Source organism: Aquila chrysaetos, chromosome Z (assembly GCF_900496995.4).
Source record: "Aquila chrysaetos chrysaetos chromosome Z, bAquChr1.4, whole genome shotgun sequence".
Lineage (NCBI taxonomy): Eukaryota > Metazoa > Chordata > Aves > Accipitriformes > Accipitridae > Aquila > Aquila chrysaetos.
Window position 1 is genome coordinate 81,983,911 of NC_044030.1, and position 15,746 is coordinate 81,999,656.

The 15,746-nt window shown below is 38.2% G+C and overlaps 1 protein-coding gene across 2 annotated transcripts in view; it reads right to left on the reverse strand.

The window, feature by feature from the left end:
* RIT2 (Ras like without CAAX 2) overlaps positions 1–15,746 on the reverse strand; it is a 198,369-nt gene that overhangs the window by 78,827 nt on the left and 103,796 nt on the right. For both annotated transcript variants that reach the window (XM_030005758.2, XM_030005757.1), the window contains exon 4: positions 6,015–6,206. In XM_030005758.2, the coding sequence (XP_029861618.1) occupies positions 6,015–6,206 (192 nt within the window). The remainder of the gene's footprint in view (positions 1–6,014; positions 6,207–15,746) is intronic.

A 15,746-nucleotide genomic window follows, 5' to 3' on the forward strand; every position in this document is an offset into this window, starting at 1 on the left:
ATCAAAACAGCAAAAATGACTTATATTATTCAGAATTTGAAGAGCAAACAAAGAATATGATGTGATGTCATGGGGGAAAGGCAATATGTAGGCAAGCAAATGTAAGTGATCATGGCAACTCCATACAAATGTAATTCATTTTCAGCAGGCATTCATGTTAGAAAAATGGAAGTGCATGGGTGTCCATGGAAAATGAACAGTCAAGATGACATCAAGATGGATTAATGAATTAATCTAAAAATTCACTGCAACATTCAAATATATAGTTTTTGAAGAATTTGCTCTTCTGTGCCATATTCTCCTCAGGCTTTTTTTTGCATTAAGGATACCACTATGTTTTCTGTAGTCATTATTTAGGGTAAGCCCACCTGAATACTTCTAAGATATTTTAAGATCACAGCTCACACTGATCTTTAGAACGGAGCACCACCTAAGAATAACTATTTATTAGATTTTATTCATTCATAAACCAAAGGCAAGTTGAGCATGCTTCAAAAGTCTAGTCTGTTGTTAGCAGCAACAATAACAATAGAATGAATCAGTAAGCTTAGATTCTCAACTGAAAGGATGTCATAAAGAATTCTTTTAGTCTTCATCTCACCCAGGTATTGCTATATAAAGGCGAAGAAGCTAATTGTCCATTCCTCCCTCTACAGTCAACTGAAAGACAGATGTCTTCATGGGCAGACACATCTCATTTTATGTTATGTGATAAATCCAGTTTTTCTGCATGGATTTTATAGAGAATCTGGCCAACTCATTTAGTCTAATCACTTTACCATGTCTATAGTTAACTCAGATGTATACTATTCTTTGTCAGTAAATAGTAGAAAATGCATTTCCCTTGACTTGCAGTTAGAAAGCTCAGAAGAGAGAGTGAAACCTTTCATTCTTTGGTTGGGCACTGGCCTGATAAATAGAAAACAAGAGTCTTCGGTAGACAGACTTCTACCCAAATGTCTTTAAGAGAAAATGGAACTGCTGGTGGTAAAGGACATTTACAAATTTGACAGCAGGTTCAACCAAAAAGCAAAGGAATTCAGACTGATGCTAAGGTAAGAAGTTCAGAATACTGTAATTTCATGACTAATCTGAGTAAGAGAGCATCTAGTAAATAGTGCTTCATATTCATGCACCAGAAAATGAAAATAAAATATAATGTCATATTCTTTAAGTATTTTCAGTGTCTCAGCCAGGCACCAGAAGGTGTAGACTGACATAGTTGAAATATACTGAACAGTTATTCATACAAAAGAAACCAAAACAACACAAGTTAAAAAACAAAACAAAACAAAAAACATTAGCTGTCTCAGACTCAACAGATATTTCAAGGTTTTAGAAGCCAGCATGAAAATAGAGCAACTGTCAAAATGAGAAATCTAAAAGTTGATGCTCATGGTATCTGATAACTAGTCAGCTCATCTTGAACAAATTCCAGAGTAAAACCTCATCGAAGTGAGAAAGTTCTGAGGGCAGCTAGTTCAGATCATGGGGATGTATTGAGCCACTGTAATCTTGGTTTGAGAATTATCTTATCATATAATAAAACCTTAGAAAGAAAATATAATGAAGCCCCTGTAATTAATTTGCACTCCAAGTAAGACATTGTTCCATGTTAAAGACAGTTTTCATATTATTTCATATTTCCTACTGAAGGAGGGAGGCTGTAGAGGGAGAGAGAAGGAAGAAAATGCTTTCAAAAGCACTGCTCCTACTCAGATTTGTGCTTGAATACAACAAGACAATTCATGTGTGGAAAAGTAAACAACTGCATAATTCTGTTCAGGACCAAGACTGTACTGGCAAAACTAACAACTTTGATGACAGGCTTCCCAGAGAGGCCAAGAGCTGAATGAAGCGTGAGCTGCCCTCATAACCTTGGACTCAATGGACATCAACGTGTTATCCATGGACTTCACTGAGCCCACAGTTTATTCCTCTAGGGTCAAACAAAAGCGTATAGGAAAAACTGCTCCATGAAGGCTATGCAATTTCTACATAGGTAGAATTTCCAGAGGGGTTCTCACATCCACATTAAAAGTTTGAAAAAGCTGCTAGAAAGTATCTATTCTCTCCAGCTCAGAGCTACAGCACATTGTTCAAAGGAGCTTATGTAGTTAGCTCCCCTCTGAATTGCTGAATGTAATGTATTGCAATGATCAGTAAGCGAAGTCTTATGGATATTTTTTCAAACAACCTTTCAGCAGTGCAACATGTCTTTATTATAAAATATTTTAATTAAAAGCTGCAATTTAGCATTAGCATGGCATGAGCCCAAATAAGATCAGTTGTTTACTGTATTGTTTAAAGATTAATATGTTTTAATTAGATATTTATCTATTATACAGATTTTAAACTTCAGTAAGAACCAGATGTTCATCTGGGGTGAAGTGACAAAGCTTAACTGAAGTAAAAGTATCTATTATATTCATATGAGCGGGTCCTAAATGTTTCTGAAACTCTAACAACATGAAAAGACATACAGCCTATCTTTATTAATCTAATGACTTTAATGTTAGAAAACACTGAAATTAAAATGGTATTTAATCAAGCACTTAGTGCTCTATGTTTTACATCAAAGAGGTATGGGATAAAATACATATAATACTTAAATATTTCTTAGAGCAATGGCTAAAGATGAAGGAATGGACACAGATGAATGCCTTAACCACTCATGCCCATTCACTTTCCCAGTGACTCTCTGAACACAAAACAGAACAAGGTCAGAAAGGACCAGACGCAGCTGCAGTACAAATGGGTGGAAGAGAATGGAGGATGGAGGGAGCCTGGCCAACAGACTGGATATGCAAATCAAGATAATGAGTTATTATATTTTTTCCCCACAGTTTTTACACAGTTGTTCCTCCACATTCTTTCAGAGAAAATGGAAAGTGTTTATTCTTTAGGCTGATGAACGTAATTAAAAATTGCTTTAAGAAGGAGTACAGACAAAGCCATCTCTTAAGAGGTTAAAAATGAGAGGCATACTTAAAGACAACAATAATTTCACTGAAGACATCAGAAAATAAAAACATTATTTTAAAATAATAAGCTTGTTGGGGTTTTTTTCAATAGTGTTTCTCCTAACACAAAATTTTAATTGCAGATTAGTTTTATTCTTGTAGTCCTGATGATAGATTTGAGGCAAGCAACATACATCATTAATTGTATTGTGTAAGGGATCATATTTCAAACAAAAGCTTTGTCTGACCGAGCTACTACAGCCTGTCTGATTATTGTGGAATTGTCATTAAATGGAAATGATGCCTGGGAATGTTGAACTTAATGTTATGTTTCCAAATACCATGAATAACATTACAGTACCTTTAATGAATTTCATAGGAGAAAAACGTCATTAGACAAAGCAACAATATTAGCCCTGGTGCCCTGGCCAAATTCCAATCTGGCTAATTGCGTTCTGACACCTATTATTTCTCAGTTGTTTGAATTTGGTATGTTTGTGTACCTCACTGTTCATTGATATGTTAATGCTGTACATCGTCAGCTCATTGCTGCCTGTCACCCCAGAGTTAGCTGGCTACTACTCTTACCATCCAAGTGCTTTTAATGAAGCCGTAACTACAGTACATGACCTTGAAAAGATTCCTTTCAATTTACCTTCCCGCAGTTCATCAAGTTACTTAGATATTGCTTAACCTAACAAGTAAACATAGATATAACTTATTTCAGTGTTTGTTAAACATACAGCACAACCTTACGTCCCAGTTCTGAAATAACGAGCCACCGAAGTCCATTAACATGCGCTTAAAGAGGTGACCTCCCCCACACTAGTGCTTTAGTTCAGGTCAGAGAGGCATTCTGAGCAGTATCTCCTAGTCACCTCCACTTAACCATGCTTTGCTTTCAATCATGGAGCGGTCTCTGAGAACATGACCTGAACTATCTATGAAATTTAAGTGAAGATAATGGTCCAGGAGCACAACTTGTACACCTCAGCACCAACTACTCATGGAGACAATGGCCCTGGAGTAGAGTTAGTCCAAAGTTAAAAACAAATTCCCCAAATGTGGACTTCAGAATAAAATGGTTTGTTCTATAGCTCTGCTCCTGTTGGTTCATACTACTTGCTTATGTAGACATAGTCATATTCAACTGCTTTATTCAAAGGAGCAGATCTGCATTTTATTATCTTACTAGGCTTTGATGTAAGGGTGTCCCATGGCTCAAAGTCTGGATTGCAGAATATTTGAGAAAACCCTTCTGACATTGCCATACTTGTTGACAGTTGTAGAGGGCTTATGGAGGAAAAGATTCTGAAGACCTAAAAGCTCATTGAAAGATTTTTAAAAAATATAGGACCACTATTTGGAATTGTCTTGATACACATTCAGGCAGAATCTTCAGTGACAACCTTGTATAACAGGTTTTTGTGTGTCTGTCACATCACAAAGACATGATTTCTAATATCATTCCCAAGAGCCTCTTCATGCCCTTTATAATCTTGAGTGCTGTTTGTGATACCCAAGTCAGACATTCGTGCACACTAATTTTCCTGTTTGGAGACTGGACAAGATCATCAAGGAGCATGTAAAACACGTAAATAGGGCATATATTTTGATATGCTTTGACAGTGATTAAAATATAAAAGCCCAACAAATCATAAGATCAGAAAGAGGTAGTGCCAAAGATCACTCACTGGAAGAGAATCTTCATATCACATAGTGAATAGAGTATTCCTGAAACCCCCACCTACTGTAGGTAATCAATCGTATCCCATTTCTGTTGGGATCAGGTGCAATGTCCTGTTCTCTCAGCAGAACAACTGAATCCACATCCCTCCCCATCTGGTATATAAGTACCCCAGAAGCTGCACAGATTGTACTGCATGTTGCACATGGCACTGCTGTTTGAAGCCTCAAGCTGCATGTTAAACTGCAGCTGGATTGTCACCATTAAGGTTTTGTCACAGTCTGATTTAGGGAGAAAGTCAACGATCTGGAAACAGATGTGAAGTTCTAAATGTACGTCATCAGATCTTCAGGATTAATTTCAGGCTTAACACTGCCTTGGATTTTCTTGAGGTAGAAGAAAGAAGACAAAAGAAATGGGGAGAAGAATGACAGGATAAGTGGAAAAGAGTAGACAGAATCATGTGAGCACAGATGCTAGTGAACTGAAAAACACTATTTTATTTAATTGTTACATATGTCTGCACAGAAGTCAGTCATTTGAAAGCAGTTGTAGTGTGCATAAGGAGCCTCTTAAGATTTCCATATAGGAAAATCTTTTTTTTCCTCTTTTCGAAGTTTCTGATTGAGATTAAGGATATTTTCCATTCAGTACTGGGACACAACCAAGCCATTTCTAAGATGGTCTCTCTCTAACTCACTGCCTCGCACACACACACACATATCAATTCAAACAGCAAGGAGGAAGCAGAGAGGAAGCCAAAGGAAAAGAGTGAGCAAAGATTGCTAGAGACTTTGAGAGAGCCACAGTCAATGCTCTCATAGTCAAAGACATCTGCTGCTGTATGGGTGGTGGTGGCTCAAATTTTGTATACAAATCAAAGTGGATTCAAGCCACTGGCTTTTCAGGCAAAGATAATCTCATACATATTTCTCTATTTTAACTAGAATTTTTTTCAGTCTGAGTTTGAGAAACCTTTAATTAAATCTAGTACGTTCACGAAAAAAAAAAAAATCTCCATTTAATGGCTGGTAACTTCCAATGAAAACAGGTTTTTTGCCACAAAGATCCTGAGTGAATCTTTTTCCATGCTGAACATCTATATTACTTCAAACAAAAACAGTGGGATTCCTTTTCAAGTAAAAACAAGGAACATCTGGATGTGATTGGCGAAGGCTGCTTTAAGATCCATAATATATGAATGAATAGTACTAAGTCCTTAATTTATTACCAATCCTAGTGTGTTGCGCTTTGATTAAACGCCATCTTGTGCTAATAATTCTTAGTACTGTACAACATATGCACAAGAAATCCCTGAGGTAGCCAAGGAAAACCAAGCCAAAACCAGCAGAAAAGTTACTTACCTGTCTGAACTCTTCAAGATCTATTTTGTTTCCCACCAGCACCAAGGGGATGTCATAGGTGTGCCGGACGCGATAAATGAGTTCCTTAAACTCAGCAGCTTCTTGAAAGGATTGGCGGTCTGTGATGGAATAGCAGATAATGAAGCCTTCTCCGCCCCGCATGTATTGGTCCCTCATGGCTGTGAATTCTGCCTGTGGAATAGGAAGAACATGCTCGGTAATTTGGCAAACAAAATTATTCATCTGTAAATAACAAACTTGCTGAAAACTTCCCCCATTCCCTACATAATTTCCTATTGCTTGTTTTACTGGTTTAAATACCGGTTGCTGAAACTTGTGCATCCTTCCGGGGTCATCATCCTGGATAACACAACACCAGGATTTCTCTTAAGACCTTTTTTTTTCCTTTTCCTATAAACTCTGTCTTCCAAGAATATGAATTTATTATGCCAGTGCCTGCATACAGAAAATCCTGTCTCATGTATTTCTAGAACCTTCTGCAGCGCTTTCGGTACACATAGATGACACAATTGAATGAATACTAACAGGTGTAAAAAAAAAGCTATATTACGATCTAGGGATCGGAGACAGGTACAAACTCCTTATTATGCACTCAATTCAAAAGCTCAGTAATATCAAAAAGACATTCATTGACTCCCACCAGCTTTGGAATAGTGCCTAGTAAAACAGGACTAAAATCTGCAAAATGTTCTGCTCTTTCAAATGCTCTCAGAGAAGCTGGGGCTTTCAGTTCAGTGTAGGATAATACCATTAAATGAAAATGAACAATTTCAAAGAGTGTGAGAATTGGCCCAATTTCCTCCTCCTGCATTTTTCTCTATTTATGTATGTATTTATTGTCACAGCAACAATTCTGTTATTGGTATGGTTTTTCAGAAGTATTTAACAACTGCCACATTGTACAAAAGTCAAGATTTAGTTTTCAACAACTAGTCTCAGGCACCGTGGCTTGAGAATATGTTTTAAAGCCAGTTTCTTTTTCAAGTTTGTTTGCTCTTCTTGATCACAGCCCAGAATAATCCAATACCATGGCAACAGTCGGTCAGGATCAGAATCCTCCTGACAGAATCAGTTCTCCAGAGATATTAAGATGCAGGAAGGTCTGATAAAGCAAGGAATACACGTATCAACATTGGACCATTTCTACGAGCAGCAGGATGCAATATCAAGTCCTGTATTTTTTACTCTGTTGAGAATTTAGGATAGGATTTTAAAAACAGTTTCAGTTATATATATACATATATCTCCTGAGTTCTTGCTGAAAATTGAAGGGAAATGGATTGCTTATGCTCTTTTAAAAGTCTCAGCCTTAAATCTTTCTCAATAGTCGCTCATGTTGATTGATAATACTTCCTGTGAATAGACTTTCGTGTTGACCATTATCATTTATTCATGATGTATCTTTTACCCAAGGGCTTTCTTATATATCATTCAAAATATTTCACCTGCTACAGGAAAAAGTTCATAGACTAAGCTCCAAAATAGCAGACTAATAGGCAATTTAAGGGTAGGATTCTGCTTTGAGACTTACTCAGAATTTCAAATCTCTAAACTATCACCACTGGCATCCCAGGAGAGTTTATTAACTACCAAGCTACAGCATAGAGTGGAACAGGCCATATTCTATCCCATTCTCTTGAAACTGGATGTGTAAGAAGTAGGGCAGCGGTGGGGAGAAACATAGAAGACATCCAACAAAAAGGATTCTATGCTCTTCTGGGGCGGGCGAGACAATGAACAATCTGTCTCTGTTCCCAGGTCTTTGCCTGACATCTTCTTTAGAAGACCATACTCAAGGTCCAAGTTATGGGCAGGGAGTGTTAATGACTAAACACAGAGACATACACCTTCTCCCTTACTCGCCCTCAGATCCTCGGGACCCAGAATTAGGGTTTCTCCGCAGCCCCCATCCCCCGTGCACCCAATTTTCCTCTCTTTGCCTCAATCACCTAGAACTGTTCTGCACCATGATTAGTAGGGTAGTGTCCTTTGTAGGAGGAGCTGAACAAGGCCAGGATCCCTTCAGGCTCAGCAGACAATGGAAACCTTACGTGAAGTTAAACTTGTGGATTAAGGCTCCTGAATTTAGCTGTCTGTGTAGCTGCAGGCCACTATCTAAGGCCCTGTTATAGATAATGGCAAGCTAGTCAATGCAATTAATGGACTAGAGATTGCTTCTGCTGATGAAAAAGTTATCTCTTTAGTTACCTAATTATCTATTTTTTTGTTTATCATTTTAGAGCGAGCTGAACATTTATACAACTGAATGGAGCCACTAGCTCCCATGTAGACATCAGAAAGTAGATGTTTTGGTATGGAACCTAAATCCCAGCCCAGACGACCTGTCTTCCCAGGTTAAAGATTTTCTAAATCAACTACTGTAACACTGTATGATTATTCTGCACAGCACTAGAGCTCTGCTTAAGTGAGATGATCCACCTCTAGGAAGTGCTCAGAACTTTGTACGCTCATTTATAGCTATTTATGGCAAACTAAGAAGGAATTAGGTCACATATCCCTGTTTAAGTTACTCACAGTAAGTGACTTTCTGCAGCATGAGGACCCCCAGGATCACTCCCCAGGAATGTTTAGTGGCTTTCCTTGACTGCCAGGAGACTTTGGGTTCCTAAATTTATACACTGAATCATTCCAAGGGACAAAGTGCTCAGCTTTTAGGCACTGCCATTCTTGAGTCGGAGTCATTTACCTACACATTCTGGTTCACGCCTGCGCGTAGTTATGACTTTAAGGATATGAATGAATTTACTTCTGCAATTTTTTATTATGACATGTTATTGCTGCTGATGTATTAGACTAAACAGCCAAAGTACTTTGGTGTCATGTTTGCAGTGATCCATTTTCAGAGGCTTTAATTATTCTATGTAAACTGGATTGGGAACATCCACTTGGTTTTCTGTTTTTAACTCAGTTAGTCATTTCCATTCTTATTTTTTTGGTGTTGACTTTCACTTCTCAGCTTTTTCCCCTTAGCATCATTGCTCATTACAGAGTCAAGGACTCCAAGGTCAACCACAAACAAACCTTTTACTGGATTTAAAAAAAAAATGTTTTTTTTTCTCTCCTCACCAAGAACCCCAACATAGTAATATATACTAAGAAAAAGAATAAATACAATTTCTAATAAACATACTATAACCATTGCAATGATGTTTGCATATTATATACACAAGACAAAGGACTAAGATGTAATTAAATCTCTTTGTTAATTTTTTAGTTCAAGTCCTACTCCAGATTTCACAGTTTACTTGTATCTCTACAGTAAGCAGAACCAAAATCCAAATTCACCTGGGATTTGTGGATGTTCAGAGGTACATTGAGACAGATCTAGAGGTTTTACAGATTTTTCAGTGTTTTTTTTTTATATTTTGCCTGGTTCTCTTATAAAAGAAAGCAACAGTATATCTGTGCAGTTGGCACACTAGTGCAGTTGGCACACTAATATCTTTTTTAATTGTTTCCTGATGTAAAAGTTGCTTTTTAAAAAATTATTCAGGAATAGTACTAGATGGCATTTGCTACTCAAGAAGGGGAAAATATAAAACATTCCCAAGTCAGTAAATGCCAAAGGGAAGAGACAGAAGGAAATCACACCTCCTCAAAAGGAAATCAATTCTGAGAATTAAAGTGAAGATTTGTCATGCTTATAGCACTTTGCAGCTTGACATCCGTCTCTAATACTCTCTTGTGCATTATGACTAAGACTTAACTGAAAAGTGTGGTAAAAAATCTTTTGAAACAAAATCACCATTCTTCTTAGGAGAGATGTTATACTTGAGAACAAGCATCAAGTCTGGATAGAAACAAAATAAAAATTCTCTAAATTTGAAAGAAGGCAGCATAACTTTTTCCTTTTCTTTTTCCTTTATAATTGAATGTAGAAAAAACCTGATACTAATCCTCATATGATTATATATGTCTACCTGTCATTGAAGAAAGTTAGCAAGAAAATCTCTCAATGATTATGTTGCTCTTAAATAGATGTCACATTTGCTTTTTATCAGTTCTCAGGCATCTCATGTGATTTTTCAAAGACGGGAGAATGGCTTCACAATGACATAGAGCAGCTCCCTCAACATGCTCAGATGCATCCCATCCTGTTGTATCGAACTGCAGACACCCAGATCAACTAACTTGTGCCTGTTGATCCGCCTCTACTAAGGGCAGTGTATCTCTTCCTCAAACTTTCCTGGGAGGTATAAAGATGTGGGATGCATAAGAGCACAGCTTGCCTGTAAAGGCTGGGATAGAGAAACTCCTAAGTATGTTAGTCCTTTCCATGTTCCTCATTAGGCCACTCACTCATTTCAGCAGCAGCCCCACATTTTTCCTGGTCTTTGTTTAGTTGCCAGCGTACCTGTAGGAACCTATCTCGTTGCCTTTTACATCTCTCAAAAGTTTCAACTCTAGAAATGCTTTGGCTTTCATAATCCAATCCATTCATGCCCAAGAATACTGCCACACTGATCCTTGGAAGACTGTCCCTGTTTCTACTAGCTTTTAGGAGAACAACTTAGCAAAGAAAATACTTAACTTCTGTTTTCTCTCTGCATCTTGATTTATCCTCTTTTATCCCACTTTTCATAACAAGCAAAAGAAAGCTTTTCAAAAAGAGCAATATTTTTAATTAGTTTTAAAATTCATATTGCTTTCATAGAAATATAAATAGAACTTGCATGTTTTATTTTTTTCTTAGAGATTAGAAACTTTTCCAAATAAGATCAGCATCCTAAGGTCTCCAGAAGAAGAAACAAAGGCATCAAGTAGCAAAGTCAGATAGCGTACACTTAGATACCTAGATCCTTATGAAGGATTGGTTTATGGGTTGCTATCGAACATAACAGTTTGGATCTAATGTTCAGGAAGGTGTATCACAAAGTACACTGAAGCCAAGCCTGGTTCTTTACTCTTTCCTAAGTATTTATTCCCGAACAAAGCTTTGATCCAACTCAGAATAGAAATTGTTAAGAAGCAACCTCTTCCACGTCAGCATTTTACAGCAGCAGAACTGAAAAGTGAAGCCAATTCTCCTGGATCCCCATGTTATGCATTGCTAATAGATAGCCCTGTCAGCCCCAAAAGGATAAAAGAACAAGGGGAGGAAGAGAAGAACTAACAAAAAAAAAGGACACAGGCAATGAGCTGGGGGTCACCATATCTGTCCCTTCTTTTTCATTGTGTGGTGGTGTGTTTGAGGAGTAAACACCGTGCAATGCTTAGAAGTGCAGTCCTTCTCCACACTCCTCAGAGGTGTAGTGCTTAGAAATTTAAAGATGCAGCACCTCAGAAACAAAGGTGTCATGTTTTTCAAGCTACACACACACTCCACACATTTTGATGTCTGTTCTTTTTTTATGATCTTGGCTGGTATCTCTGGAAGAGGTCAGAGTCTCCCCAGGGAGGCCAGCCTCACAGTTTGAGAAATGCCACTTTCTGTATCTTCTTGTCTTATGTTCTGCTTGACTTTAGAACTGGGAATCTGCTAACAGATGTTCTTAATCAAAGCTGTCTCCCTGATTACCACAGGGGTCATTCTTATTATGAAGGGGTTTTTTACATTTCTAGTGAACGCTGGGGGAGGGGGGAGGTATGTTCTTGGAAACAGGCAGGATATTGGTCATCTGTGACAATGAACAAACAAGGGTAAAATGAACAAAAAGGACACGGGAAACTCAGTAGGGAGAAAAAAAAATAATCTTTCAAATAGTGAGTGAGGAACTCAAAAGTAAGGACCATACCACATAAAAGAAAAATGTGCAAATGTATTGTTCACTTAAAAAAAAAAAAAAACAAACAAAAAACGACCCAACAGAATTTTTGGTTACAAACAAGTTGAGAATTTCTTCTATCTCAGGAAAATTTTTGCCAATACGGTTAAAGATTATTTTTTAGCAGCAAAGGATTTTTTGAAGCCAAAGTACAACCGTCCCATCTCTCTCTGTTAATAAATTCTCTTACACACATAAACATCACAGTTGACTTCAGTGGAATTACGTATCATTCACCTGGCACTGGTTGTCATAAAGTGTGCTTTCCTTTTCGTTTACCTCCTGAAATAGATTTACCTAAGGAAAATACACTGGTGAGAAGTGCTGTGATAATTATTTGGTTTTCACTAATTTTTTAGCTTGGTTTTTTTTGGGGGTGGGGGGAGGTAAAAGCAAGTAGCTTTTAAAAGCTTATTTGTAAAAGCAAACAGCAAAAAACCTGCAGCAGTTACATTTCAAATGAGGAAGAATCCAGACAGGACATTGGGTCGATATTATATCTTATAACCACCATAATACCACTACTAATCTAGATGCAAAGGACGGGACTTGTTTCATCTGGTTTCTGCCACTGAAGAGGTACTCACCTATTCTACATTAGTCTTCAAGTCTCTCTCTACAGTCAGGAGAGAGAGATGATCGACTCCAGAGGGTGATCCAACCCATCCTCAGAGAAGTGCTTAAGATACCAGGGATGGCTTTCCTTCGTACCTCTCTCACTACCTCAACAGAGACTAAATAACAATCCCAGCCTCTGTGGTCCACAAGATGAGCCACAGCCCCTGGCCAGTCATATCCTTCATGCATTTGGATGATAAGGCTTGTCCTCCTTTCTACTTTAAACTTTTCATTTAGTTTCTATAAGGCTGTTTTATTTCTAACGGAGTTCGAAAGGTCAAGAGGATGTAACATTTAGTGCCTAAAGCCAATAGAGGATTTTTCCCTTCAGAGCACACAGCAGTGGGAAACATTATCCCTCAGTACGGGTTAAGTTACACTAGGAGATAATAAACAGATACCCTTTTTCCATCACAGAAATCAAAGTTCCAAATCTGCTGCCTTTGCTCACAGGATTCCAGCACGCAGCAGCTCTAGGTTCCCAGCAATGACACAACAGAAAACAAGAAAGCACTGAACGATATCAGCATCACTTCACGCTCTCTTCTTTCTTCCCTCCTATTTCCAGTCATCCTTTGCAAACAGCAACAACAAAAGGAGTTACATAGCAAAAGATACAGAAAAATTTGCAGCAGGTGGTACTCGGCCACCTGCGCCAGCCTAAACCATCTGCCACATCACTGGGAGGAAGGAAGGGAGCTGTAGAAGAGCTCAGACACAGACCAAAGAAGATGCAGGGGCCCTGGCTTAAATACTGGAGGACAGGGATTGATTCTTCTCTGCATCAAGTCTCTGCACTGTTCTGGGTGTACATCAGACCCCTCTCTCGCGATCCTTTCTGCCTGCTCTAGTAATGATCCAGGAACAGTTCAAAATGGGATTAGTATAAAAGAGAATTAGCCCGTAAGCCTGCAGTGGAAGTGGATTATTATTATAATCAGTCCCTTGATTAATGATCAGTCAGTGTCTCACGCCTTATAATTACAGGAAGGAATCCTTGCTTCTGTTATAAAACAGCAATAGCCCTTTCCTTCTGTGAATTTGTACTAGGGACAAAATACACATCACTGATGATGGGAACAGTATAAAGAGAACATAAAAGATGCAGTCCATGTTCCTAGCAGACTAATGTCTTTCTGAACTTAATCTGACAGCCTTCCAAGGCAATATTATGAACTCCACATTGTACAAAATCAGTAGCCTTTTCTTAACTCTTGGAATGTACACGTAAAAAGCTGAAACAGATACTGAAATTAATCTGTAATTCAGAAGACAACTAGCACCAACAATATCAACCCTGTTAAAATCAGTGCCTATTTATCGGGCCACTCCTCCCCCTGTTTAATTTATTTACCTGGAAAGGGAAAAAAGCATAAAGAAGGAGAATATTCATGACAGGTGATCTTTGCTGGAAGACACAGGTATAATTTTCACTTTTGTGACAAATAGCAGCATTACTTCTTAGCTGCTCATTTCCAGGGTTTTTTGGGGGTCAGTGTACACTCTGGAAGTGGAGGAGATAAGCTCGCCTAGGTAGACTGAATGACAGGGAGCACCTCAAGCCCTTGCCTATGGGCAAGAAGATGGTCCAAGCTGAGTGAGTCAACTGAATGGATGGTTGGCAATTTAAGAAACACTATTAGACGCGCACTGAACATGAAATGCAAGCATAGTCTTACATCCCTAATTTTCACAAAATTTTGGCCAAAGACTTTCTAGAATAGTTTCTTCCTCCTACCCTTCCCCCACACTTATGTTCTTCAGCATCAGCCTTCTCCCTCTAGAAAGAGATCTTCAGCCCCAGACAGGAGCTGGTATTACACTAGACCTCAGTTCAGGATTCTTTCTGAAGACTAATGTGTTTGCATGGAAAGAGATGGATTCCTTCACACTGGTTAATACATCTTTAATCTCTGACTACTGGAGAGCCTTTATGAACCTCTAAATTCCTGAATATAAAGAATGAATTAGTTAAAAATAGACTTTCATTTCTTAATCTGAGTCACTATATCAGGTTAGTTCATGAGGACATTAGTCTTATCTTCATTCAGATGAGTCTGAGACTTTGAACTGGTATGTCTAAATTTTTACCCTTACTGAAAATCATGAGTTTGTGAGGTTAGTTTGATTACTGGCTCCTTTAAATCATTGAGGGACACAATCTGTTTTCATCATTTGTGAATTCATGTTGTTTCCCACATGTGGGCTTAAAAGATTCAGGTTCCCTTCTCTTTTCAGCTGTGATACTTCTTCCCATCATATCTGGTATTGTTCACAGTCACAGACCATGCAGGATTAAGTCTCATGAAAAGCAGGTGTAGATGTTCCTTCGCACCCTGAAGACTGATGGATCACTATTGCACTGCCCCATTCACTAACTGCGGAACATTTTGTATGCACTCACTATTCTGTATTCTCATACTGTTCTGCATCATGGCTGACTTACAAAGTAAGATTGAACCACATCAGCTTGGCAGAAAAAAATAAGTAATGAAAAATAAATATAGAAAAAAATGACAAATGAGAACAACTTCCAATATAATAACTCAGGACTTCAAAAAATAACATCACACAGTGACCCTTCTTTCTTACTATGGACCTACTAAATAACCTGCACTGGCACTTAGACCATCCCTCCTTCTCCACACTGATGTTCCCAATGTTCCCACTCTAATTGCCCTCCTGCCTTCAGGTGATAATATATTTGCCAGTTTGCTGCAATTGTGCTTTTGTTAACTTTATTAATCCTGCTCTTCCAAAGATGGTTTGTCACATGCAGTAATGAAAATATGCACTCCATCACCTGGGAGATGATATCTACTTTTCATTCATCCCCAAATATGGATGAAATCACCATATCAATTCTCCACAAAGCCAGTAAAAATGCCTCGGTGCTACACTCCCTAACTCAGAGAACTGTCTTTTTCTTTCATATTAATGCTAATGGTTTCTCTCTTAGGGATAAACACCTTAGTAATTTTCTCCTAAATGCAGGCACTGAAGCAATCTTCACTGTTAACTAGCTCTAAAACCCCCAACTGCATTTGGTTTATCGTGCACCGTATAATACTTTTCCCCCCTCCTCATTGGTATGCAAGAAAGACTAAAGCCAATTTTCACCTTTTATCACAAATGCATCATAAATGGTAAAGGGAAAGAATTAATAGCTCGGTAATTACATTTTAGTAAACAGCAGAGGAAAAAAAAAAAAAAAAAGACAACAACCCACTAGTGAAGAGGTAATGACTGCAGCTGCGAGCAAGGGCTCGCCAGGGATTCAAACGAGCCCTTGTCAGCTTACATGGGC